We start from the raw sequence: 26,614 nt of genomic DNA, 5'->3' as shown, positions 1-26,614 counted from the left end.
ATTTTCACTGCCCAATTCAAATAAAATCTATGAAACAGCTGTGGGGGTCAAAATGCTCACTACACCCCTAGATTAATTCCTCAAGGGGTGTAGTATCACAAATGGAGTCCCTTTTGGGGAGTTTCCACTGTACCGGTACCTTAGCGGCTTTGCAAAAGCGACATGATGTCAAGAAACCAATCCAGCAAAATCTGCACTCTAAAAGCCAAATGCCGCTCCTCCTCTTCTGAGCCCTGCCGTGTGCCCAAACAGCAGTTTATGACCACCAATGTGGTATTGCCGTACTCGGGAGAAGTTGCTTTACAAATGTTGGGGGGTTTTTTTTTTCCTTTATTTGTTGAAAAAATGAAAAATTTTGAGCTAAAGCTACATCTTATTGAAGAAAAATAATTGTTTTTATTTTCACTGCCCAATTCTAATAAATTCTATGAAACACCTGTGAGATCAAAATGATCACTACACCCATAGTGGAAAGTTTTGTTATTACTGGAGGTCATCTTTATTTAGTCAGGCATTTTTTTTGACAGATGCTTTATTGACATTTTTGCAAACAAATCACCAAGTGTTGCAAAGTTGCATGAAGGGGGTCATCACTGTGGAAGAGGGGGGCGACGTGAGCTCTCAGCTGTGTGGGGTGCACCCATAAGGGAGTTTTTTTTTTAAATGGAAACTTTTTAAGATGCATTTTGATAATTGATGCCATTGAACAGTGCCCTGAAACACTTGATTGGCCGAGAGGCACCAGTTGGCGCATCAACTTTATCACTTTACAGACATCATGATAAAGATGCACTTTGTAAAGTGATTCCATAAGTATTCTAAACAGACAATTTTAACAAAGAAGAGGGCTAGTTTTAAAAAATAAAATAAACTCAGACAACCAATTTAATGTATTCAGCAACCATTGTATATTGACGACAGACATTAAACAGATCACGGTCATACATGAAGGAAATAAATAGTAAAATTGCTGCATTCTGATGGCTGCATTTTCAGTCCTGGCAGAATCTGTATACTTTTTACAAACTGCTCCTGATTTAGGAAAAAAATAAATATATATATATATAAAAATATACGTATCCTACATTGCCTGAAAAACATGCCCATGTGAATGCGCCCTAAATGTAAAGACCCATCGTTCAGTCCAGTGGCGTAACTACCGCCGTAGCGGCTGCTACGGGGCCCGCGGCATGAGGGGGCCCGTGTCGCCCGCCGGCACAGGCCCCCACCATGGCCGGAGGCTCCGCTACCAGCCGCTATTTCTACTACAGCGCGACGCCACTGAACACTACGGCAGAGCAGGGAGGTATCTCTCCGCTCTGCCATTAAACAAAAGACATGTATCCCCTATCCACAGGATAGGGGATACATGTGTGATCGCTGGCAGCAATAAGGAGAACGGGGGACTGAAAGCCCCCTGAAGTTCTCCATCACAAACCTCGGACTTCCTGTGGATAGGGGATACATGTCTTTTGTAGGACACAATGTAGGTCGGATTTTTTTGGGGGGTTGGGGCTACATGGAGTCACCTACGGGGGGCGGGGCGTCTGCATGGCGTCACCTACGGGGGGGGGGCTGCATGGCGTCACCTACGGGGGGGGGGGCTGCATGGCGTCACCTACGGGGGGGGGGGGGGGCTGCATGGCGTCACCTACGGGGGGGGGGGGGGCTGCATGGCGTCACCTACGGGGGGGGGGGGGCTGCATGGCGTCACCTACGGGGGGGGGGGCTGCATGGCGTCACCTGCAGGGGGGGGCTGCATGGCGTCACCTGCAGGGGGGGGGCTGCATGGCGTCACCTGCAGGGGGGGGGCTGCATGGCGTCACCTGCAGGGGGGGGGCTGCATGGCGTCACCTGCAGGGGGGGGGCTGCATGGCGTCACCTGCAGGGGGGGGGCTGCATGGCGTCACCTGCAGGGGGGGGGCTGCATGGCGTCACCTGCAGGGGGGGGGCTGCATGGCGTCACCTGCAGGGGGGGGGCTGCATGGCGTCACCTGCAGGGGGGGGGCTGCATGGCGTCACCTGCAGGGGGGGGGCTGCATGGCGTCACCTGCAGGGGGGGGGCTGCATGGCGTCACCTGCAGGGGGGGGCTGCATGGCGTCACCTGCAGGGGGGGGGCTGCATGGCGTCACCTGCAGGGGGGGGGCTGCATGGCGTCACCTGCAGGGGGGGGGCTGCATGGCGTCACCTGCAGGGGGGGGGCTGCATGGCGTCACCTGCAGGGGGGGGGCTGCATGGCGTCACCTGCAGGGGGGGGGCTGCATGGCGTCACCTGCAGGGGGGGGGCTGCATGGCGTCACCTGCAGGGGGGGGGCTGCATGGCGTCACCTGCAGGGGGGGGGCTGCATGGCGTCACCTGCAGGGGGGGGGCTGCATGGCGTCACCTGCAGGGGGGGGGCTGCATGGCGTCACCTGCAGGGGGGGGCTGCATGGCGTCACCTGCAGGGGGGGGGCTGCATGGCGTCACCTGCAGGGGGGGGGCTGCATGGCGTCACCTGCAGGGGGGGGGCTGCATGGCGTCACCTGCAGGGGGGGGGCTGCATGGCGTCACCTGCAGGGGGGGGCTGCATGGCGTCACCTGCAGGGGGGGGGCTGCATGGCGTCACCTGCAGGGGGGGGGCTGCATGGCGTCACCTGCAGGGGGGGGGCTGCATGGCGTCACCTGCAGGGGGGGGGCTGCATGGCGTCACCTACAGGGGGGGGGCTGCATGGCGTCACCTACAGGGGGGGGGCTGCATGGCGTCACCTACAGGGGGGGGGCTGCATGGCGTCACCTACAGGGGGGGGGCTGCATGGCGTCACCTACAGGGGGGGGGCTGCATGGCGTCACCTACAGGGGGGGGGCTGCATGGCGTCACCTACAGGGGGGGGGCTGCATGGCGTCACCTACAGGGGGGGGGCTGCATGGCGTCACCTACAGGGGGGGGCTGCATGGCGTCACCTACAGGGGGGGGGCTGCATGGCGTCACCTACAGGGGGGGGGCTGCATGGCGTCACCTACAGGGGGGGGGCTGCATGGCGTCACCTACAGGGGGGGGGCTGCATGGCGTCACCTACAGGGGGGGGGCTGCATGGCGTCACCTACAGGGGGGGGGCTGCATGGCGTCACCTACAGGGGGGGGCTGCATGGCGTCACCTACAGGGGGGGGCTGCATGGCGTCACCTACAGGGGGGGCTGCATGGCGTCACCTACAGGGGGGGCTGCATGGCGTCACCTACAGGGGGGGCTGCATGGCGTCACCTACAGGGGGGGCTGCATGGCGTCACCTACAGGGGGGGCTGCATGGCGTCACCTACAGGGGGGGCTGCATGGCGTCACCTACAGGGGGGGCTGCATGGCGTCACCTACAGGGGGGGCTGCATGGCGTCACCTACAGGGGGGGCTGCATGGCGTCACCTACAGGGGGGGCTGCATGGCGTCACCTACAGGGGGGGCTGCATGGCGTCACCTACAGGGGGGGCTGCATGGCGTCACCTACAGGGGGGGCTGCATGGCGTCACCTACAGGGGGGGCTGCATGGCGTCACCTACAGGGGGGGCTGCATGGCGTCACCTACAGGGGGGGCTGCATGGCGTCACCTACAGGGGGGGCTGCATGGCGTCACCTACAGGGGGGGCTGCATGGCGTCACCTACAGGGGGGGCTGCATGGCGTCACCTACAGGGGGGGCTGCATGGCGTCACCTACAGGGGGGGCTGCATGGCGTCACCTACAGGGGGGGCTGCATGGCGTCACCTACAGGGGGGGCTGCATGGCGTCACCTACAGGGGGGGCTGCATGGCGTCACCTACAGGGGGGGCTGCATGGCGTCACCTACAGGGGGGGCTGCATGGCGTCACCTACAGGGGGGGCTGCATGGCGTCACCTACAGGGGGGCTGCATGGCGTCACCTACAGGGGGGCTGCATGGCGTCACCTACAGGGGGGCTGCATGGCGTCACCTACAGGGGGGCTGCATGGCGTCACCTACAGGGGGGCTGCATGGCGTCACCTACAGGGGGGCTGCATGGCGTCACCTACAGGGGGGCTGCATGGCGTCACCTACAGGGGGGCTGCATGGCGTCACCTACAGGGGGGCTGCATGGCGTCACCTACAGGGGGGCTGCATGGCGTCACCTACAGGGGGGCTGCATGGCGTCATCTACAGGGGGGCTGCATGGCGTCATCTACAGGGGGGCTGCATGGCGTCATCTACAGGGGGGCTGCATGGCGTCATCTACAGGGGGGCTGCATGGCGTCATCTACAGGGGGGGCTGCATGGCGTCATCTACAGGGGGGGCTGCATGGCGTCATCTACAGGGGGGGGCTGCATGGCGTCATCTACAGGGGGGGGCTGCATGGCGTCATCTACAGGGGGGGGCTGCATGGCGTCATCTACAGGGGGGGGCTGCATGGCGTCATCTACAGGGGGGGGCTGCATGGCGTCATCTACAGGGGGGGGCTGCATGGCGTCATCTACAGGGGGGGGCTGCATGGCGTCATCTACAGGGGGGGGCTGCATGGCGTCATCTACAGGGGGGGGCTGCATGGCGTCATCTACAGGGGGGGCTGCATGGCGTCATCTACAGGGGGGGCTGCATGGCGTCATCTACAGGGGGGGGCTGCATGGCGTCATCTACAGGGGGGGGCTGCATGGCGTCATCTACAGGGGGGGGCTGCATGGCGTCATCTACAGGGGGGGCTGCATGGCGTCATCTACAGGGGGGGCTGCATGGCGTCATCTACAGGGGGGGCTGCATGGCGTCATCTACAGGGGGGGCTGCATGGCGTCATCTACAGGGGGGGCTGCATGGCGTCATCTACAGGGGGGGCTGCATGGCGTCATCTACAGGGGGGGCTGCATGGCGTCATCTACAGGGGGGGCTGCATGGCGTCATCTACAGGGGGGGCTGCATGGCGTCATCTACAGGGGGGGCTGCATGGCGTCATCTACAGGGGGGGCTGCATGGCGTCATCTACAGGGGGGGCTGCATGGCGTCATCTACAGGGGGGGCTGCATGGCGTCATCTACAGGGGGGGCTGCATGGCGTCATCTACAGGGGGGGCTGCATGGCGTCATCTACAGGGGGGGCTGCATGGCGTCATCTACAGGGGGGGCTGCATGGCGTCATCTACAGGGGGGGCTGCATGGCGTCATCTACAGGGGGGGCTGCATGGCGTCATCTACAGGGGGGGCTGCATGGCGTCATCTACAGGGGGGGCTGCATGGCGTCATCTACAGGGGGGGCTGCATGGCGTCATCTACAGGGGGGGCTGCATGGCGTCATCTACAGGGGGGGCTGCATGGCGTCATCTACAGGGGGGGCTGCATGGCGTCATCTACAGGGGGGGCTGCATGGCGTCATCTACAGGGGGGGCTGCATGGCGTCATCTACAGGGGGGGCTGCATGGCGTCATCTACAGGGGGGGCTGCATGGCGTCATCTACAGGGGGGGCTGCATGGCGTCATCTACAGGGGGGGCTGCATGGCGTCATCTACAGGGGGGGCTGCATGGCGTCATCTACAGGGGGGGCTGCATGGCGTCATCTACAGGGGGGGCTGCATGGCGTCATCTACAGGGGGGGCTGCATGGCGTCATCTACAGGGGGGGCTGCATGGCGTCATCTACAGGGGGGGCTGCATGGCGTCATCTACAGGGGGGGCTGCATGGCGTCATCTACAGGGGGGGCTGCATGGCGTCATCTACAGGGGGGGCTGCATGGCGTCATCTACAGGGGGGGCTGCATGGCGTCATCTACAGGGGGGGCTGCATGGCGTCATCTACAGGGGGGGCTGCATGGCGTCATCTACAGGGGGGGCTGCATGGCGTCATCTACAGGGGGGGCTGCATGGCGTCATCTACAGGGGGGGCTGCATGGCGTCATCTACAGGGGGGGCTGCATGGCGTCATCTACAGGGGGGGCTGCATGGCGTCATCTACAGGGGGGGCTGCATGGCGTCATCTACAGGGGGGGCTGCATGGCGTCATCTACAGGGGGGGCTGCATGGCGTCATCTACAGGGGGGGCTGCATGGCGTCATCTACAGGGGGGGCTGCATGGCGTCATCTACAGGGGGGGCTGCATGGCGTCATCTACAGGGGGGGCTGCATGGCGTCATCTACAGGGGGGGCTGCATGGCGTCATCTACAGGGGGGGCTGCATGGCGTCATCTACAGGGGGGGCTGCATGGCGTCATCTACAGGGGGGGCTGCATGGCGTCATCTACAGGGGGGGCTGCATGGCGTCATCTACAGGGGGGGCTGCATGGCGTCATCTACAGGGGGGGCTGCATGGCGTCATCTACAGGGGGGGCTGCATGGCGTCATCTACAGGGGGGGCTGCATGGCGTCATCTACAGGGGGGGCTGCATGGCGTCATCTACAGGGGGGGCTGCATGGCGTCATCTACAGGGGGGGCTGCATGGCGTCATCTACAGGGGGGGCTGCATGGCGTCATCTACAGGGGGGGCTGCATGGCGTCATCTACAGGGGGGGCTGCATGGCGTCATCTACAGGGGGGGCTGCATGGCGTCATCTACAGGGGGGGCTGCATGGCGTCATCTACAGGGGGGGCTGCATGGCGTCATCTACAGGGGGGGCTGCATGGCGTCATCTACAGGGGGGGCTGCATGGCGTCATCTACAGGGGGGGCTGCATGGCGTCATCTACAGGGGGGGCTGCATGGCGTCATCTACAGGGGGGGCTGCATGGCGTCATCTACAGGGGGGGCTGCATGGCGTCATCTACAGGGGGGGCTGCATGGCGTCATCTACAGGGGGGGCTGCATGGCGTCATCTACAGGGGGGGCTGCATGGCGTCATCTACAGGGGGGGCTGCATGGCGTCATCTACAGGGGGGGCTGCATGGCGTCATCTACAGGGGGGGCTGCATGGCGTCATCTACAGGGGGGGCTGCATGGCGTCATCTACAGGGGGGGCTGCATGGCGTCATCTACAGGGGGGGCTGCATGGCGTCATCTACAGGGGGGGCTGCATGGCGTCATCTACAGGGGGGGCTGCATGGCGTCATCTACAGGGGGGGCTGCATGGCGTCATCTACAGGGGGGGCTGCATGGCGTCATCTACAGGGGGGGCTGCATGGCGTCATCTACAGGGGGGGCTGCATGGCGTCATCTACAGGGGGGGCTGCATGGCGTCATCTACAGGGGGGGCTGCATGGCGTCATCTACAGGGGGGGCTGCATGGCGTCATCTACAGGGGGGGCTGCATGGCGTCATCTACAGGGGGGGCTGCATGGCGTCATCTACAGGGGGGGCTGCATGGCGTCATCTACAGGGGGGGCTGCATGGCGTCATCTACAGGGGGGGCTGCATGGCGTCATCTACAGGGGGGGCTGCATGGCGTCATCTACAGGGGGGGCTGCATGGCGTCATCTACAGGGGGGGCTGCATGGCGTCATCTACAGGGGGGGCTGATTGGCGTCATCTACAGGGGGGGCTGATTGGCGTCATCTACAGGGGGGGCTGATTGGCGTCATCTACAGGGGGGGCTGATTGGCGTCATCTACAGGGGGGGCTGATTGGCGTCATCTACAGGGGGGGCTGCATGGCGTCATCTACAGGGGGGGCTGCATGGCGTCATCTACAGGGGGGGCTGCATGGCGTCATCTACAGGGGGGCTGCATGGCGTCATCTACAGGGGGGGCTGCATGGCGTCATCTACAGGGGGGGCTGCATGGCGTCATCTACAGGGGGGGCTGCATGGCGTCATCTACAGGGGGGGCTGCATGGCGTCATCTACAGGGGGGGCTGCATGGCGTCATCTACAGGGGGGGCTGCATGGCGTCATCTACAGGGGGGGCTGCATGGCGTCATCTACAGGGGGGCTGCATGGCGTCATCTACAGGGGGGGCTGCATGGCGTCATCTACAGGGGGGGCTGCATGGCGTCATCTACAGGGGGGGCTGCATGGCGTCATCTACAGGGGGGGGCTGCATGGCGTCATCTACAGGGGGGGCTGCATGGCGTCATCTACAGGGGGGGCTGCATGGCGTCATCTACAGGGGGGGCTGCATGGCGTCATCTACAGGGGGGGCTGATTGGCGTCATCTACAGGGGGGGCTGATTGGCGTCATCTACAGGGGGGGCTGATTGGCGTCATCTACAGGGGGGGCTGATTGGCGTCATCTACAGGGGGGGCTGATTGGCGTCATCTACAGGGGGGGCTGCATGGCGTCATCTACAGGGGGGGCTGCATGGCGTCATCTACAGGGGGGGCTGCATGGCGTCATCTACAGGGGGGGCTGCATGGCGTCATCTACAGGGGGGGCTGCATGGCGTCATCTACAGGGGGGGCTGCATGGCGTCATCTACGGGGGGGCTGCATGGCGTCATCTACAGGGGGGGCTGCATGGCGTCATCTACAGGGGGGCTGCATGGCGTCATCTACAGGGGGGGCTGCATGGCGTCATCTACAGGGGGGGCTGCATGGCGTCATCTACAGGGGGGGCTGCATGGCGTCATCTACAGGGGGGGCTGCATGGCGTCATCTACAGGGGGGGCTGCATGGCGTCATCTACAGGGGGGCTGCATGGCGTCATCTACAGGGGGGCTGCATGGCATCATCTACAGGGGGGCTGTAAAAAAAGGCACTATCTACAAGGGGGGGTTGTGTGACACCCACGGGAGGGGGGGGGGGGGTTGTGTGACACCCACGGGAGGGGGGGGGGGTTGTGTGACACCCACGGGAGGGGGGGGGGGTTGTGTGACACCCACGGGAGGGGGGGTTGTGTGACACCCACGGGAGGGGGGGGGTTGTGTGACACCCACGGGAGGGGGGGGGGTTGTGTGACACCCACGGGAGGGGGGGGGGTTGTGTGACACCCACGGGAGGGGGGGGGTTGTGTGACACCCACGGGAGGGGGGGGGGTTGTGTGACACCCACGGGAGGGGGGGGGGGGTTGTGTGACACCCACGGGAGGGGGGGGGGGGGGTTGTGTGACACCCACGGGAGGGGGGGGGGGGGTTGTGTGACACCCACGGGAGGGGGGGGGGTTGTGTGACACCCACGGGAGGGGGGGGGGGGTTGTGTGACACCCACGGGAGGGGGGGGGGGGGTTGTGTGACACCCACGGGAGGGGGGGGGGGGTTGTGTGACACTTTGTACAGGATGTCTAGTAAGATCTCAATGAATGCAATGGAACGCACAATGTCAGGAGGCAGCAGAGAAAGGTTACATCAAGGTGATGCTTTAGGCATACTGTATATGGTTGGCTGCATTGCCCAGTGCAATGAGGCAGTGCCGATAGTTGTACTAGTACCTTGATTATCATCACCCCCATAAATATATACGTGGCAATGAGCAACAACCTCCTAAGGGAAAAAACGCATTTCCAGGAACGTTTCGTAAAGCAGTGCCCACATTTTCAGCTATTTATCACAACACTTTGTAGCCTAAACATAAACCCATCTCACCAGGCTTCTTGGCATAGCCCCGTAGCTGAGCTACCCCGGGCCGGCTAATGAGAGTGCTCACAGCCCTCAGCGCTGCTCTACCGGCCATCTCACACGTGCTTGTCAGTTCCGGGGCATTGAGGCCAAACTGCATCATGGGATATGTAGTCCTTTCTGCTGAGAACGCTTCATCTTTCCGTCACTGTAGGACATTAAAACGCTATTAATATGCGCTATATAAGGTCATGTCACAAACTAAACTTCTCTTTAGTACCGGTCTTGCTTTCCACATTCTATTCAGAACTAAAACTCCGGCATCTTCACAGCGAGAACTACATTTCCCAGAGGTCCCTCCGCGTTGAACTCTGTGGTGGAACACCAGGAACCCGCACGTTACCGTGAACGGAAGTTCAGAGGAGCTGTGGAGTTAACACAGTGTCAGGGGTATACACGATAGTTGGTGGGAGGTAGAATGGCAGGGTTTGTCCTTGCCATGTGGCGGTAAATAGCGAGGATACCATAAACTGTGTGTGACCGGGCGCTTATTCTAACTGCAGGGCGCCACGTTGCGTCCGTTTAACCTGCCAGAGAACTATGGAAAATGGGATGGACTTCCAGAGACAGGCGACAACACTGCCCTCTTATCCATCGGGAAATCTTGAGGCCCCTCAGATGGACTTAGAGACGCAGGAACAGCTGACTAGTGCCAGCGATGAAGAATGCAGCGGTAACGCAAGCCAGGGCTCACTAGAAATTGAAAGAAGAGCGCCCCCACGTGCTGACAGTTGTCCAGACATGGACACCAGACCCCCTCTCGAGGTAATGGGCATGGAGTCACAACTGGACACAGCAGAACTGGGTAGCGCCTTCCATATGCAGGAGCTTCTGAGTGAGTTGCCTACCTTCACTTGCCCCTCTAATCACCATGAAGAAGAATCCTGCTTAGGGAAGGCCCCATATGAATGCCAACCGTGCCTACTACATGTTGCCATGGGAAAGGGCTTTGCCTCCACTCGGCAGCGATTGTCGGAGTCCAGCCCTGTATCCGATGGCAGCCATGGGCTCCTCCGAACAGACAGTGATAAGGATGGGATGTTTACCCTCTTCCAGTGTGAGGAGAGCACATTATCAGTTGAGGATACTGGAACACCCCTGGCCAGGCTGGAGGCTATATCCAGCAATGAGCAATACTCTGAGGCTGCGGGGCCGGAGGAAGAGGAGTATTCATCATTATCTTCTGGTCTCAGCAGAGAAGATTCATCGTGTAGCCTGGCGGATTCCGAGCCTCAGCGTAATGTCCCGGAGGTGAGGAGTCTGTGCTGGTTACTGTGAGCGACAGTCTCCTCCATAGGAGAACAACTTGCGCTACTCGATGCAGCCGTGACACATGGTCGCGCCACTAGAACCGTTACAGCTCAGTAGAAGAGAAAAGAGAATATGGAAATGACACAACTTTCCCTATTCTCTTTTATTGGAGTGTGACTCAAGAAGTAGTCGTCATAGAACTTGAATCACACAAGATGGAAGTTGTAGTTCTGGCCTGTGATCTAAGACTTTCGTTGTAATCCAACGTGCATGTTTATGGCGGAGCAGCGGGACACGACTATGAGCGGACTGATTTAGTATCTGCGTTATCTTGCGCTAGACATAGTGTAGATTCACTGCTAGAAAGTCGTCGAGTTCCATAGGAAAGAATTAGGTTGCACTGTGTACGTCTCGATGCCTCTGCAACTCCTCGATAAACAAGTTGCAGTTGATTGAGACTTTCGATCCCTATGACGCTGTCATTAGACCCACGGCCCAGAATTTGCTGGTGCAAAAAATAGTGCCCGTTTTATGCTTGTGTAAAACTCTCCTTACGCTCTGTCACCACATTATAAGTGCCCTATCTCCTACATAATGTGATCTGCGCTGTAATTTAGATAACAGCAGTGTTTTTTATTTAGAAAAATGATAAATTTTGACGAAGTTATGACCTATTTTAGATTTATGTTAATGAGTTTCTTAATGGACAACTGGGCGTGTTTTACTATATGACCAAGGGGGCGTTGTACAGAGGAGTGTATGACGCTGACCAATCAGCCTCATACACTTCTCTCCATTCATGTACTCAGCACATTGTGAACTTACTAGAACACTATATGCATCCACATACACGCACATTAATGTTAATCAAGTGTCCTGACAATGAATAGACATTACCTCCAGCCAGGACGCGATGTCTATTCACAATCCCGACACTTGGGTAACGTTTGTCTGGGACTTAATGACCGCAAGCGTGATGTACTGCGTGATCTCGCGAGATTACGCTTGCTGTCATTAAGTCCCAGACAAACGTTACTAAAGTGTCGGGATTGTGAATAGACATCATGTCCTGGCTGGAGGTAATGTATATTCACTCTCAAGGCACTTCAGTAACGTTAGTGTATGTGGCTGCACAGCGTGATCTAGCAAGATCACTATGTGCTGAGTACATGAATGGAGATAAGTGTATGACGCTGATTGGTCACTGATTGGTCAGCGTCATACACACCTCTGTACAACGCCCACTTGGTCATATAGTAAAACACGCCCAGTTGTCCATTGAGAAACTCATTAGCATAAAGCTAATACAGGTCATAACTCCGTCAAAAATTATCGTTTTTCTAAATAAAAAACACTGCTGTAATCTACATTACAGCGCCGATCACATCATGTGCAATATAGGGCACTTATAATGTGGTGACAGAGCCTTTTTAAGTCAGAATGTATTTGGTTGTGCCACTTTTCCATTCACTTATTGGAAGGAAAAAATGTATAAAGCCCTGTTTATATGTGCCTCGGAGACTTTGGAGCCTTCTTCACACATTCTGTTTTGTTACCGGACAAAACAGCGCAGCTTGCATCGCTATTTTGTTTGGCAAAATTATGGAATCCCGATGGAATTCATTAAAATCAATGAATACCATCGGGCATCGTTGGCTTCCTTCATGCGACGGATTCAGTGTTTCTGGTATCCTTTGTTCTGCTCCTACCACAAAGCGCAAGAACAAGAGAATTCAGAACGCAAATGTAAAAATCTGGGAAGGAGATGGGGTACAGAGCGCCGCAGCTTGATGATGGTGTTAGGGTTCCACAGTTATTTTTATTTTATTTTTTTCCCCTTACAATTTTGATATTCTTCTCCCACAGACATCGCCGCTGTCTCAGAATTATCCAGCACCTCCAAAAGGTATGTGTAACGAAAGTATATCGATATGATTACTACACTATTTACGTCATATTTCCGTAATGCGGAACTCCTTCAGGATTTTTAAGGCAGATTTCTAAATGCAAGCGTTTTTTTAAACGTTTTTCTTTGCCTTTTTTTTAACCCTTTCATGAACAAAGGGTCATTGATGCCCCTGTGTCCAGGTCAAATTTTCCATTTCTGATGTGCACTTATTTAAACGATAATATTTTTGGAACCGCTTGGAATATCACAACTATTTTTACTTTGTTTTTTTACACGACTTATAAGGCTTTCATTTTCTAGATTAGTTTAATTAATTCCATGTTTTTAATTTGTATTATGAGCAGACAAATCACCAAAAATGTGGAAAAAAACACTTTTTTTTAATTTTTTATATATATTTATCTATATTATATGGATATATATATTTTGCACTGTACAGCTCTGTAACAATTAGTCATCTTCCACCTCCATCACCCTGGATTGCTGAGAGTGAAGAGGGCTATATGGCAATATTCACACGTCATGAAAAAAAGGGCAGTTAAAAAATGGATCAACTGTTAGTTTTTCATGGCTGTTTTGCATCAATGTGTCTCAAAATTTGAATCTATTTCCCGGCCGTCTGACCGTATTTTGCACTGCCATTTGCCATCCGTTTTTCGTGGACGATCGGACACCGGGGATTCCGCTCCTAGTGGGCGTTTAGGTGGCGCTACAGGGGGAAGGGGGGTTCGATGGTATCTACAGCACAGGGGGAGGCACTATTTACAGTGGGGATAAGACGTTGGGGGCTCCCTCTAGGAGGGGAATACGTGGCCAGAGCGCTGGCCTGGGATTCTGCTCCTAGAGGGAGCTTAGGTGGCGCTATCTACAGGGGGGGGGGTGTATTCCAGGGCTCTTAAAGCCCCGGCAGACATGGGAGTGCAGCGCTGCTCACACTAAAGCAGCACTGCACTCATTAAACCCCGTTCCAGGCTGCCAACGTTTATAAACGGGACAACTGCACGGGGCATCGGCACTTGGAATGTATATAGCTGTAAGGCAGTCGTGAAGGGGGTTAATTAAGCAAAAATCGTGACAAAAACAAACAGCACATATCTTATTTTGTTTTCGGTCGTGTGAATAGCCCCATTAGGGGTCTATTATTCCTAATGCAGCCGGGTGACGGCCGATTTATGAACGGCCGTCACCCGGCCGGGAAACTCTGTCGTGTGAATGAGGCCTTAGACTTGTTTGTTATTTATTTTATTTTTTTCCCCAGAGTAGTCAAAATTAACTTGCAGTTTCCTAGTGATTTTCATGTTACTCTATGAAGGTAAAAAGCAGCCACTACTATCCAAAATTGCTAAGAAATCCCATAAAGTAGCGATTTAAAAAAGAAATTGCAAGGGACTCTATTTCTGAGCATCGTTTTTTGTTTCACGAGCGATCTAAAGTTACCCTAGCCTTTAACCCGTTAGTAACCGCCGATAAGCCTTTTCACGGCGGTCATTAGTGGGCTTTATTCTGATGCAATAGCCTTTTCACGGCGTTGCATCAGAATAAATAAACAGAGCAGGGAGCCGTTAAATGTCCCTGCTCTCAGCTTCCGAAGGTGGCTGGGGGCGTCCCTGCTCTAACAGGTAAGATTGATATAAGTATCGATCTCACCCGTTTAACCTCTCAGATGCGGCGCTCAATAGCGAGTGCCGCATCTGAGTGGTTTTGGAGAAAGGGAGGGAGGGAGCTCTCGTCGCACCGGCAATAAGATCGCCGGGTGTCTTCTATGGCAGCCGGGGGGCCTAATAAAGTCCCCCAGGTCTGCCTGTAGTGAATACCTGCTAGGTCATGCCAGAGGCATGGCCTAGCAGATGCCTGTCCGTTTTAAACAGACAGGCAGTAATACACTGCAATACAAAAGTATTCTCATCCCACTGACACCCGGCGATAAGATCGCCGAGTGTCTGTGTCTCCGATGGCAGCCGGGGGCCTAATAAAGGCCCCCAGGTCTGCCTGTGGTGAATGCCTGCTAGGTCATGACCTAGCAGATGCCTGTCCGTTTTACACGGACTGGCATAATACACTGCAATACAGAAGCATTGCAAGTCCTTAAGGTTTAAAATAGGCTGGTCACTAAGGGGTTAAATTTTTCAGAGAAAGAAACGTTACATAAAAAAACCAGGGACTGAATACAATGCTTGAGCTGCTAAATGGCTTTTGGATGTTGAAGCTAAACGCAGGGTTGTTAGACTTGTACAGTCAAACTGACATGCAACAGTGGGTCACATAATAAATAATCTAAATATGACCATCTCCGCCTTTCAATGTACAGTATAATGTATGGGCAAAAGTTGGCCAAACAAAGTATTAATTAGATGCTTAACCCTTTAATGGCCAGGCCAATTTCGTCTTGAGGATACAGATAAAGTTGGAAACCGGGTCACTCTACAGCTGGGGGACCGGCCCTGGGCCCCACTATCTCAGTGGGCCAGGGGCCATTGGTGAGTGGCTCGTGAGGTCTTCACACGACCCAGAGTTTGGGAAACACTGCTCTTATTTTACGGATCTGCAAGGACTGTGTGTGTGCTGCCGTTCAGTCTCTGCTTACACGGCTCTGGCGTATGTATGAGACCTTATGGATTGTAAAATGTGTCTATCAAATGGTTTCCCATGCCACATGATCGCTTAATAGTGACTTTTCATGAATGTTGTTTAGGTAAAGTAGAGTATCTGTTATCACCGTGCGGTCCTGCTAAATATAATGCATTTCACACGAAACCCTAGGTGCACTCTATTACTTGAATTTCATATCCAAAGGCTTTAAATGTGCTGAACCTGTGTTCACGTCCTGCGCCAATACTAGGTGCTAGAAAGAAGGTTTTCTGGTATTTGTAATTGTGCATTTATTGCCATCAATAACAAGCAGCGTGATCCATTGGTCACCAGTAGAAGGTACATTGTTTACCTGGCTCATGGTAATTACCAGATCTTACAGATGGACGTTCCTAAAGGTGTAATGTGGCAGATGGCGTATACCTTTGAACCTGCTACTTACAACATGACCTCTATCCGATCACAAGGACACTGCCTGTATAGCTGTTTTCATGTGTCAATGACACTGAGCAATAACTTCTAGATTGTTGGTTCATTAATGCTCTTTGAGCTTCAGGGCAGTGAACAGGATAAAATATATGAAGGTCCCGCAGATTGATTCTATACAGGACATTTTTCTTGCTATGTTTTATATGGCTTGGTTTGTCCAATGCTTTGTAAAATTGTATTTTGTTTTTGTTTCTATCTGGTCAATGTTAATGGAGTTCTCTGTTTTTCTCAATCAGTGCCTGGTCCTTGTGAACCAGAGGATTTACTGGATGGGGTAGTATTTGGTGCCAAATATCTGGGATCTACACAGCTGCAGTGTGAGAGACACCAGATGGCCAGCACACGTATGCGGCAGGCGCAAGAGGCAGTGGATAGGGTGAAGGTGAGAGGATGGATTAATGAAGGCATAGAGAACAGTGAGAATTGCACGGATTTCTCTTTCCTTCCTATGTATATTTTTCTGTTCTACTCCTTAGGCACCAGATGGAGAATCTCAGCCTATGACAGAGGTGGATGTCATGGTGTCAACACAGCGTGTTAAAGTCCTGACTGCAGACACTCAGGTGAGCATTTATGTAACTTAATTTAAGGCATCATGCGCACGCTCCTGTCTCTTTTGGGTCATTGGGGGACACGGAAATGACCGTGGGTATAGCTGCTGCCACTAGGATGAGAACGCCAAGTAAAAAGTTTTAGCTGCTCCTACCAGCTACATCCCTTTTTCAGCCATTGACCTAAACCAGTTTTTAGATTAGGGTCTATAGGAGGCAGATACATATTTTTTTTTTCTTTGCCCTTTTAGGTTGGGAATACAGGGCTGACAAGATCTCCCTGCTAGACCAAACCTAGTCTAACAGTGAGGCCTGACCTCACTGTTTTCTCTGTCTCAAGGAGACAGGTGACACAGTGCTCTGCCAACCTACGGTCATTCACTTTTAATCCCAGTGTTCCCCTCTCTCTTTTCAAGGAGAGGTACGCTGAAGGAGTGACCCAAAAGGACATCTAGGACATGAATGTGGCACGATCTAGAGAGGTAAGTACATGGGTGACTATATGGGTCAGTATCCTCTCCCCACCTCAGACCTCCACACAGTATAGGGACCCCTTTTAAGAGCAGTGCTCATTGCTTGGTGGCCTTCTCAGGGGGCTGTTCCTTTTTTTGGCGGCTCCTCCTCCTCTCTTGCTCATTGTAGCTTTAGCACAGATGTCATTCTCTGCACTTCTACTGAGGATCTTCTCCTAGGATCTGGTAGGCTCTGCCCCTGCCTATTTTTTGCTTTCAACATTTCTTCCTGCAGCTCCTTGGCCCTCATATTTGATTCCTAGCCTGTAGCTGTACAATTCCCTAAGCAATAGCTCTCAGCCCACACTATCCTCTGCCTACAGAGACGTAGCTGTGTGGCCACCATGTCTGCACCCATAGTTGAAGCCCCTAGGCTTTTCGCTGTAATACCAAATTTTAGTACGGTCACTTGGTACCCCTCTGCTAGACCTGCTTGAGACCTAAACAGCTTGCCAGTGAACCAATTCCCACAGTGCCCCGCACCCAGGTCCTGAACCTGACTGGACACGCTCTCTGTCTACGGTGGTATTCGACCTCTCCAAGGCATCTAAGTCCATTATTGATATGCTCGGAAACTGTCACTACAAGGCCAGGCCCTCACACGCTGAGAGACCTTCCTACTCGGATCACCTTTTTTTGGTAGACTACGCAAATGAGCAAGAACTGCCCAGTTCAGTCAGCCTTCTTTTCCCCAACCTTGTCTGCCGCCCCTCACCAAGGGGGATGGGCTCTGATTTTTCTTCAAAAGAACAGGATTGATTTGAGGACAAGGTCTCTGACTCAGATTCAGTGATAGATGAGAAGCAGTCATCAAAACTCTCCTCCACAGTAGGCAGGCTTTTTGCAGTGGTCAAGAAGAAACTCAACATTTTAAGAAACTGATTCTTTCACCTCTCCGCAAGGTCCATAAAAGTTCTTTCCTTCTCACCCTATATTTGAGAAAGCCTTTTCAAAAGAATAGGCCTTTACAGATAGGTGATTTACCAAACCAAAAATGTATGGACGTTATGTCTTCTTTCCAGAAGACTTGGTAAAGAAGTGGTGGTTTTCTTCTGCAGTTGACCCTCCAGTCTTCTGTCTGGCAAAACACACCACCCTGCCCATGGCAGACACATCCTCCTTCCAGTATCACAGAAACGGGAGGATAGAGCTCTTTTGAAAAATGTTTATTTTTTGAGGCTGCTGGCTTAGCTCTGCAGCTGATGTTTGTCTCCTCTTGGGTGAGCAGTGTCACAAAAGAATGGACAAAACGGCTCCATCTTGGTATTTCTGGCAAGTTAGCCAAGATACCCTTGCAAATCTCGAATGCAGGAAACTACGTATGCGAGGCAACTCTAGAAGCGGCTAGATTAATGGCCCATTTTTCGGGACACTTCCTGTAGCCATTCACCAGATTCTGTGGCTGAATTGCTGGTTAGCAGATGCAGCCTCAAAAAAGGCCTTGATTGCTTTCCCTTTTGCATGATCTCGACTATTAGGTGCCGCCCTGGATGAAATAATATTTGAGGCCACAAGTGGTAAGGTCTGCTCGCTTAGCCCTTTCAAAAAAAGGGAAGGACTTAATTCTGCTTCTTTTCAAGGCCCCCCAAGTCCAGTACTGCATGAAGGTCATTCCCCATCTGAGTTAGCCTGGTGCAGGGCAATTGCTTCTGTTTCGGGAACGTTTGCCTGTATCACATTCAGGATGCATAAGTGTGCAAATTTGTCTCCAAAGGATAAAAAATGGAATTTGCTTCTTTATCACCAAATCGTTTTTCCCTCAGTACCACAACCTCCTTTTTTCAAAGTTTTTAGCTTTTTTCTACCAGTACCTTCTCTCCCAGGGAGTGATCGTACCAGTTTCTCACCAGGAATGCTTCTGTGGTTTCTATTTAAACCTCTTCATGGTTGACAAAAAGGAAGGAAAGTTCGCCCAGTGTTGGACCTCAAGCGCCTTAACAAGTATGTCAAACTCCATCATTTCTGGATGGAATCTTTTGAGATCAGTAATTGCATCGATAGAGCAAGGGAAATCCCTATACTCGTGGACATTGAGGATGCTTAACTACACATTCCTATTTACGAGTCCTACCAACCGCTTCTTTGCTTCGTCATCCTGGAGGAACACTACAAGTTTGTGGCCCTCCCTTTCGGATTGGCAACGGCACTGTGGGTGTTCGCAAAGATTCTTTTCATGGTGATAGCCTTTATCACACCAAGAGGCTGAAAGAAGTGCCCGGTCCCTGTCGGATAATCTGGAGAGTCTTTGGGTCACTCGAAACACATTGTCCCTCTTTGGCTGCTTACTGTTTCTCGGCATGTTTTGACACAGCCCAGGACAAGAATTTTTCTTCCACCGCAGAAGCTCCACTCCCTCCAACAGACGGTCCGGTATCTTCAAGGCCTTCATCCGATCTCCATTCATCATTACGTGAGTGTTCAGGGCTCTATGGGCTTCTCCATGGAATGATATCATACACCCGGTTTCACAGCCATCCCCTTCAACGGGCTGTACTGGCTCGTTCGGACAAGTCCACAGCCTCTTTGGGTCACTCCAATCTTCCTCTGTCCATCCAACAATAACTCCAATGGTGGCTGCGCTCTCCCAACCTTACCCTGGAATGCTCCTTGATTTAAAAATGAAGCAAAACTTTTTTCCATTGGTGTGAAGAGAAACTTTTCCAACCATTGCAGTACTCCCTATCTCGCTTACAAGCCGATTCCCCCAGGAGAGTCTGGATATGGAACTGGCCCTCCGCTCCCTCAGGGTTCAACTTTCTGTGCTATCTGTTCTTTCCCTTCAGCAAAATTGTCAAACTTTAAAAAAAACTTTTGACATGTAATAGTGACATGTCAAAAGTTACCACCAAACGCTAAAATGAAGCGTCCGCGTGAGCAGATGGGCCGCTTAGGTCCTGATCATCTTTCCATGGGAAGCAGAGCTAGCAGTGTACGGGCTCAATATAAAGTGTATGAGCCCGCACGCCGCTGGCTCGGCTTTCCAAGGAAAGCCAAACAGAATATAAGCCGCACAGCACCCGAGCACTTCTGCCGCTTTGTTTTAACTATAAGTGCTCGAACCCACACTGATCAAAACTTCTGACATATCACTATTACATTTTAAAAGTTTAGTTACCCTTTAATCTGGTTCTCACATGGTTCCTCTTGTTTTTTGCTGTTCTTATTGTTCAGTATTTGCATTCTACTTCTACGGTTTTTGTATAAAACTGGTTTAGCTCCGTGTCTTCAGGAGGGATGTAACTGGTAACTTTATAGTGTTCGCCGCTTAACTGCAGCAGCTATAAACATGGTCATCTGTGTCCCCCAATGAATATGACAAAGGATTTTATGGTGAGTAATAAAAATCCAATTACCGTATTTTTCAGACTAAAATACGCACTTTTTGTCCTAAAAACTGAGCTGTAAACTTATTGTGCGTCTTGTAGTCCGAATGCAGACATGAAGAAGCAGGAGGCTGTGATTCAAAGGTCCTTGCAGTGCAGTGTTATGGAGGCAGCATGTCCTGTGCTGTGTGTAAACAAAAAAACTTTCTCCTCTCTTCAGCTTCAAATTATGTGTGCGTCTTATAATTCAGTGTGTCCTATAGTCTGAAAAATACGGTATTAATACGGTATTAGTGCTCTGTTTTGTGCAAAAGGCCCTACTGAACATCCATACAGTTTTTGGTTTTTTTTGTTTGTTTTTTTTGTCTGCCAGATATGAATCTGAGAGAGAAATAATTGTGCCATGCCTTGTTTAGAGAAACTCTGTACATATGCCATATGGGGTTGTGTGTGTGTGTGTGTGTGTGTGTGCTGTCGTACTTCTACCGTGTTGTGAGCACGAGGCCTAATTTATTAATGTGTAAGGAATGTATTGTATTTTATGCTATTGTATCTAATCTATTCTCTACTTCAGGAGGCCCTTATGGATCACCCTCTGAAAACCATTTCCTATACAGCTGACATAGGCAATATAGTTGTAATCATGGCACGCAGGAAATCACCCAAAAGCAAGGATCAACCGTCTTCACAAAAAAGGCCACATAAAATTCTGTGCCATGTCTTCCAGTCAGTTGATGTGAGTCTCTGTTATTGACGGTAATTCAAGCCTATAATTTTGACTGGGAGTTCTGAAAATCTGTTTATTTGTTGTGGTGGTTTTGCTTTTTTTTTTATTTTATGCGGTTATTGAAATGGATTTGTAGTTTCTACCCTACTACTTGATCGGAGCTTTGCTTTTATCGTGGTGCCATTTAAATGCTTATTGAACCTCTTGCCGCGCTATGACGCAACTGTACGTCCTGGCAAGGGGTTATATCCTGCACAAGGACGTACAGTTACTGCGAGGTTCTGTGTGCACACTGTCCTAACGGACAGTTTCTGGAAATCGGGAGGTAAAAAAATGGCGCTCCCTCACTTTTGAACCCTACACTGTACCCAAACAGCAGTTTACGTCCACCTATATGGCATCGCCATACCCGGGAGAATCCGCTTAACGTTTTATGATGTATTTGTCTTCAGTGGCACAACATACTGTGCACTAAAATGGTATGAGTGGAAAATGTTAATTTTCACTTTGCACCATCCGCTGCGCGTTAAACCCTTCGCGCACCATGATGTAATAGCATGTTGTGGTGCGGGGGTTCATGTATGGACCCGGCTCACGTGCTGAGCTTACTACATAAGGTGTGGGTGTCCGCTGTGTATTACAGCTGACACCCGGGACTAACAGACCGGAAACAGCGATCGGGCTGTTCCAGAAAACGGTAAAAATGGCAATATACTGCAATACATTAGTATTGAAGTGTATTGTATCAGCGATCAAATTGGGGGCTCAGGGGGGCTAATAAAATGTGTAAAAAAAAGTTTGCTATTCGTAGTAAAGAAAAAAAACATTAAAAGTTCAAATAAAAAACACCTTTTCCCATTTTTCCTCTAAAGTAATGTAAAAAAATCAACAAAATTGGTATCGCTACGTCCGTTAAAGTCCGAACTATTACAATATACCAGTATTTAACTCGCACGGTGAACACCATAACAAATAAAGAATTTAAACCGTCAAAATTGCTGTCTTTTGGTCACCTCCGCTCTCAAAAAAAATAAAATGTGATCAAAAAGTTGTGTACCAATAAAAACCTAAGATCGTAACAGCTCTCCCCCCCCCCCCCCCCCCCTCCAAAAAAAATAAGCCCTGACTTCTCAATCAACCAAAAAATAAAGAAGTTATGGATCTCGGAATGTGGTAAAACAAAACATGTTTGTTTTTTGTTTTTTTAACAAATAATTTTTTCTTTGTAAAAGTAGTAAAAAAACTAAACTATATAAATTTGGTATCACCTTAATCGTAGTGTGCCACAGAATAAAGTTACGTTTTAGTTTTTACCGCACGGTGAAAGCCGTAAAAACGAGACCCAAAAAACATGGAGGAATCAGTTTCTTTTTTTTCAATTTCCGCCCGCAAAGAATTTTTTTTCAGTTTCCTAGTATGTTATATGGTATTTTAAATACGGTCAATAGAAACTACAACTCCTTCCACAAAAAAAATAATAACCCCTCGCACTACTCTATTGACGGAAGAATAAAAGTTATGGCTCTTGGAAGGCGGAAGTGAAAAAAGAAAAAGAAAAAAATGTATTGCCGTACTCGGGAGAAATTGCTTTACAAATGTTGGTCGGTTTTCTCTTTTGTCCTTTGTGAAAATAAATTTTAAAAAATGCAACATTTTAGCGCAAAAAAAATGTTTATATTTTCATGGCCTAATTCTAATAAATTCTGCAAAAGACCTGTGGGGTCTAAATGCTCACTATACCCCTAGAAAAATTCCTTGAGGGTTGTAGTTTCCAAAATGGGGTCATTTTTAGGGAATTTCCACTGTTTTGGACCCTCCAGGGCGTTGCAAACGCGACATGTCACCGAAAACCATTCTAGCAAAATCTGTGCTCTAAGATTCAAATGGCGCTCCCTCCCTTCTGAGCCCTGCTGTGGCTTACATATAGGGCCACATGTGAGATATTTCTATAAACTGCAGAATCTGGGCAATAAATATTGAGTCGCATTTTCGGGTAAAACCTTCTGTGTTACAAAAAAAAAATACAAATGAATTTCGGCCAAAAAAAAGAAATTTGTAAGTTTCACCTCTACTTTGCTTTAATTTCTGTGAAATTCCTAAAGGGTTAAGAAACTTTCTGAATGCTGTTTTGAATTCTTTGAGGGGTGCAGTTTTCAAAATGGGGTGAATATGGGGACTTTCTAATATATAAGGCCCTCAAATCCACTTCAGAACTGAACTGGTCCCTGAAAAAATAGCCTTTTGAAATCTTCTTGAAAATATATGAGAAATCGCTGCTAAAGTTCTAAGCCTCGTAACGTCCAAGAAAAATAAAAATGTTCAAAATGCGATGCAAATATAAAGTAGACATATGGGAAATGTTAAAGAGGCTCGGTCACCAGATTTTCAAACCCCTATCTCGTATTGCAGCAGATCGGCGCTGCAATGTAGATAACAGTAACGTTTTGTTTTTTTTCAAAAACGAGCATTTTTGGCCAAGTTATGAGCATTTTTATATTTATGCAAATGAGCCTTTCTTAAGTACAACTGGGCGTGTTTAAAGTTATGTCCAAGTGGGCGTGTATTGTGTGTGTACATCTGGGCGTTTTTACTTGTTTTACTAGCTGGGCGTTGTGAATAGGAAGTGTATGATGCTGACGAATCAGCATCATCCACTTCTCTTCGTCAACACCCAGCTTCTGGCAGTGCACAGACACAGCGTGTTCTCCAGAGATCACGCTGTGACGTCACTTCCTGCCCCAGGTCCTGCATCGTGTCGGACGAGCGAGGACACATCGGCACCAGGCGACAGAGGCTACATCGACTTACCTGCAAACGCTGATGCTGCTGCAGAATCAACTGTAGCCTCTGGTGCCGATGTGTCCTCGCTCGTCCGACACGATGCAGGACCTGGGGCAGGAAGTGACGTCACAGCGTGATCTCTCGAGGACACGCTGTGTCTGTGCACTGCCAGAAGCTGGGTAGTAACGAAGAGAAGTGGATGATGCTGATTCGTCAGCATCATACACTTCTATTCACAACGCCCAGCTAGTAAAACAAGTAAAAACGCCCAGATGTACATACACAATACACGCCCACTTGGACTTAACTTTAAACACGCCCAGTTGTACATAAGAAAGACTCATTTGCATAAATATAAAAATGGTCATAACTTGGCCAAAAATGCTCTTTTTTGAAAAAAACAAACGTTACTGTAATCTACATTGCAGCGCCGATCTGCTGCAATACGAGATAGGGGTTTGAAAATCTATTGACAGAGCCTCTTTAACTAGTAAGTATTTTGTGTGGTATTACGATCTGTTTTACAAGCAGATACATTTAAATTTAGAAAAATGAAAATTTTTCCACATTTTCTCTAATTTTTTGTGTTTGTCACAAATACTGAATATATCAACCAAATTTGTTCACTAACAATTACAATATGTCACGAGAAAACAGTCTGTCGCTTGGATAAGTAAAACCATTAAAAAGTTCTTCCCACATAAATGAACACATGTCAGATTTGAAAAAATCGGCTGTGTCCTGAATGGGTTAAACCCCTCGTCTGTCGTGGGGTATAAGGCTATGTTCACACAGAGTTTTTTGCAGGTGGAATTTCTGCCTCAAAATTCCATTTGGAAGTTTGAGGCAGATTTTCCTCTCCCTGCACACCGATTTTCACTGCGTTTTTCGCCCCCGGCCATTGAGCGCCATGGGCATAAAACGCTGCGAAATACGCTTTCTCTGCCTCCCATTGAAGTCAATGGGGGTGAGAGGCGTAAACGCCCGAAGATGGGGCATGTCCCTCCTTTCCCCCGCGAGGTGGTTTTACCGCTCGCGGTAGAAAACCGCCCCTGCCTCCCATTGAAATCAATGGGAGCCATTTTTGACGAGTTTTGCGGCGCGGTTTCTCCGTCAAAAAACTCTGTGAACGTAGCCTAAGAACTAAGCTAATCCGCTTGTCTGTCCGTTTTTCTGAGATTTATATGTAATCTATTGTGGATCAAGTGTTGTCATAGAAAATAAGAATATGAAGAGTTGTAGCACTAAAACTTACATAAATATGTTCATATGAAATGCTGTGTCTAAAAAGATAAAAATTGTGTAATGCAACCCTGTACTGTGGGGTTTTGTTATTTAAAGGCTATGGACATCTTTGCACTGAAATTTTTTTTTGGGTTTAAATGCAAAATTAAGCGACTTTCTAAATGGTCTACATTAAAAATGTCATACCATTTTACTATTGTAGAGTCTGTAACTCCTTCACATAGCTGGTTGTCCTGCAAACTATAACCTAAATCAGACTGCATACTGCTCTTGTCTGGGTCTGACTACCTCCTCTGCTCTCCCACTCCCTTTTCTCAGTGTTGGGGTATGTTCACACGCTGTGTTTTCAGGCGTATTTCAGGGGCGAAAAACGCCTCGAATTACGCCCGAAAAATCTGCAGATAAATGCCTACAAACATCTGCGCATTGAATTCAATGGGACAAACAGTGTTTTGTTCAGACGGGGCAGTTTTTTATGCCGCCGTGTTAAAAAAAAATGTTGCGTAAAAAGGAGCATGTCACTTGTTGAGCCGTTTTTCGAGCTGTTTTTCATTGTCAAAACAAAAAACGCTCCAAATATGCTTGAAAAAAAAATGTTTTCCGCTTCAAAAAAGGCTGAAAATCAGTGGCTGTTTTTTCTGAAAACCGCTCCGTAATATTCAGCCGTTTTAGACTCTGCCTGTGAACATACCCTCAGAGTTTGCAGCAGGGAGTGGGAGGAGGTTGTACATGGCAGATCAGAGTGTGCAGAGGGAGGAATGCGCACATGGCAGTCTGGAGGGTAATCTCAAACAGGCTATCCGTGTAGAGCAGAGGAGAAAGCCCACCGACATTCTGTAGGGGAGGTAGGGAGGAAATTGCACGCCTCCTCATTTAGTATTTGTCAGCAGAATTGAGACGAGATCTCATGGGCTGTAGAACAAGAAATCTGTACAGGAATGAAGCTGTGCTCATAATTGAGAACTAGTGAAGTGGGCAGCATCCTGGATACAGAGAACTCCCATCCAGCATGTGTTACTGGGAGGGACATGTCAACATGAGAAAAGTTAAAAACTAGGAGCAGGTTGCAAACTTTATATCAGGGTGATCTAAAAATGAGCGAAGCAATGTTTTTAAATACAGGCAATCGCTAACCTATTGCCTGTATAGCTTAAAAAATTCCATGTCAAAAGTGTTCATAGCTTAAAGAGGATCTGTCACCACATTATAAGTGCCCTATATTGCACGTGATGTGATCCGCGCTGTAGATTACAGCAGTGTTTTTTATTTAGAAAAACTATCATTTTGGACGGAGTTATGACCTATATTAGCTCTATGCTAATGAGTTACTCAATGGACAACTGGGCGTGTTTTTCTTTTTGACCAAGTGGGCGTTGTGGAGTGAAGTGTATGACGCTGACCAATCGGCGTCATACACTTCTCTCCATTCATTTACTCTGCACATAGCGATATAGCTATACAGCCACATACAAAAACACTAACATTACTGCAGTGTCCTGACAATGAATATACATTACCTCCAGCCAGGACGGGATGTGTATTCAGAATCCTGTCACTTCTCAGCACTTCTCTGTGATTTACAGCATGTAAATGAATGGAGAGAAGTGTATGACGCTGATTGGTCAGCGTCATACATTTCTCTCCATAACGCCCACTTGGTCATATAGTAAAACACGCCCAGTTGTCCATTGAGAAACTCATTAGCATAAAGCTAAAATAGGTCATAACTCCGTCAAATATGATCGTTTTTCTAAATAAAAAAACACCTGTGTAATCTACATTACAGCGCCG

The 26,614-nt window shown here is 50.4% G+C and overlaps 2 protein-coding genes across 4 annotated transcripts in view; one reads left to right on the top strand and one right to left on the bottom strand.

The window, feature by feature from the left end:
- The window catches only part of MRPL54 (mitochondrial ribosomal protein L54), a 28,374-nt gene extending 17,716 nt beyond the window's left edge, over positions 1-10,658 (bottom strand). The window contains exons 1-2 of one of the 2 annotated variants that reach the window (XM_075864162.1): positions 10,493-10,658; positions 9,414-9,594 (exon numbers count right to left, since the gene is read on the bottom strand). In XM_075864162.1, the coding sequence (XP_075720277.1) occupies positions 9,414-9,549 (136 nt within the window). In that variant the 5' untranslated portion in view covers positions 9,550-9,594; positions 10,493-10,658. Of the gene's footprint in view, positions 1-9,413; positions 9,595-9,666; positions 9,788-10,492 lie in introns of those variants that run through there. The other variant, XM_075864154.1, reaches the window with a different exon arrangement.
- The window catches only part of APBA3 (amyloid beta precursor protein binding family A member 3), a 34,868-nt gene continuing 18,004 nt past the window's right edge, over positions 9,751-26,614 (top strand). Inside the window, exons 1-5 of one of the 2 annotated variants that reach the window (XM_075864148.1) lie at positions 9,751-10,697; positions 12,564-12,603; positions 15,921-16,066; positions 16,161-16,247; positions 20,645-20,806. In XM_075864148.1, coding sequence (XP_075720263.1) covers positions 9,987-10,697; positions 12,564-12,603; positions 15,921-16,066; positions 16,161-16,247; positions 20,645-20,806 — 1,146 coding nt within the window. In that variant the 5' untranslated portion in view covers positions 9,751-9,986. The remainder of the gene's footprint in view (positions 10,698-12,563; positions 12,604-15,920; positions 16,067-16,160; positions 16,248-20,644; positions 20,807-26,614) is intronic. The other variant, XM_075864142.1, reaches the window with a different exon arrangement.

Source organism: Rhinoderma darwinii, chromosome 1 (genome assembly GCF_050947455.1).
Source record: "Rhinoderma darwinii isolate aRhiDar2 chromosome 1, aRhiDar2.hap1, whole genome shotgun sequence".
Taxonomy (NCBI): Eukaryota; Metazoa; Chordata; class Amphibia; order Anura; family Rhinodermatidae; genus Rhinoderma; species Rhinoderma darwinii.
Note: the sequence above shows the minus strand (reverse complement) of the source record. Positions and strands in the feature narration are given on the sequence as shown.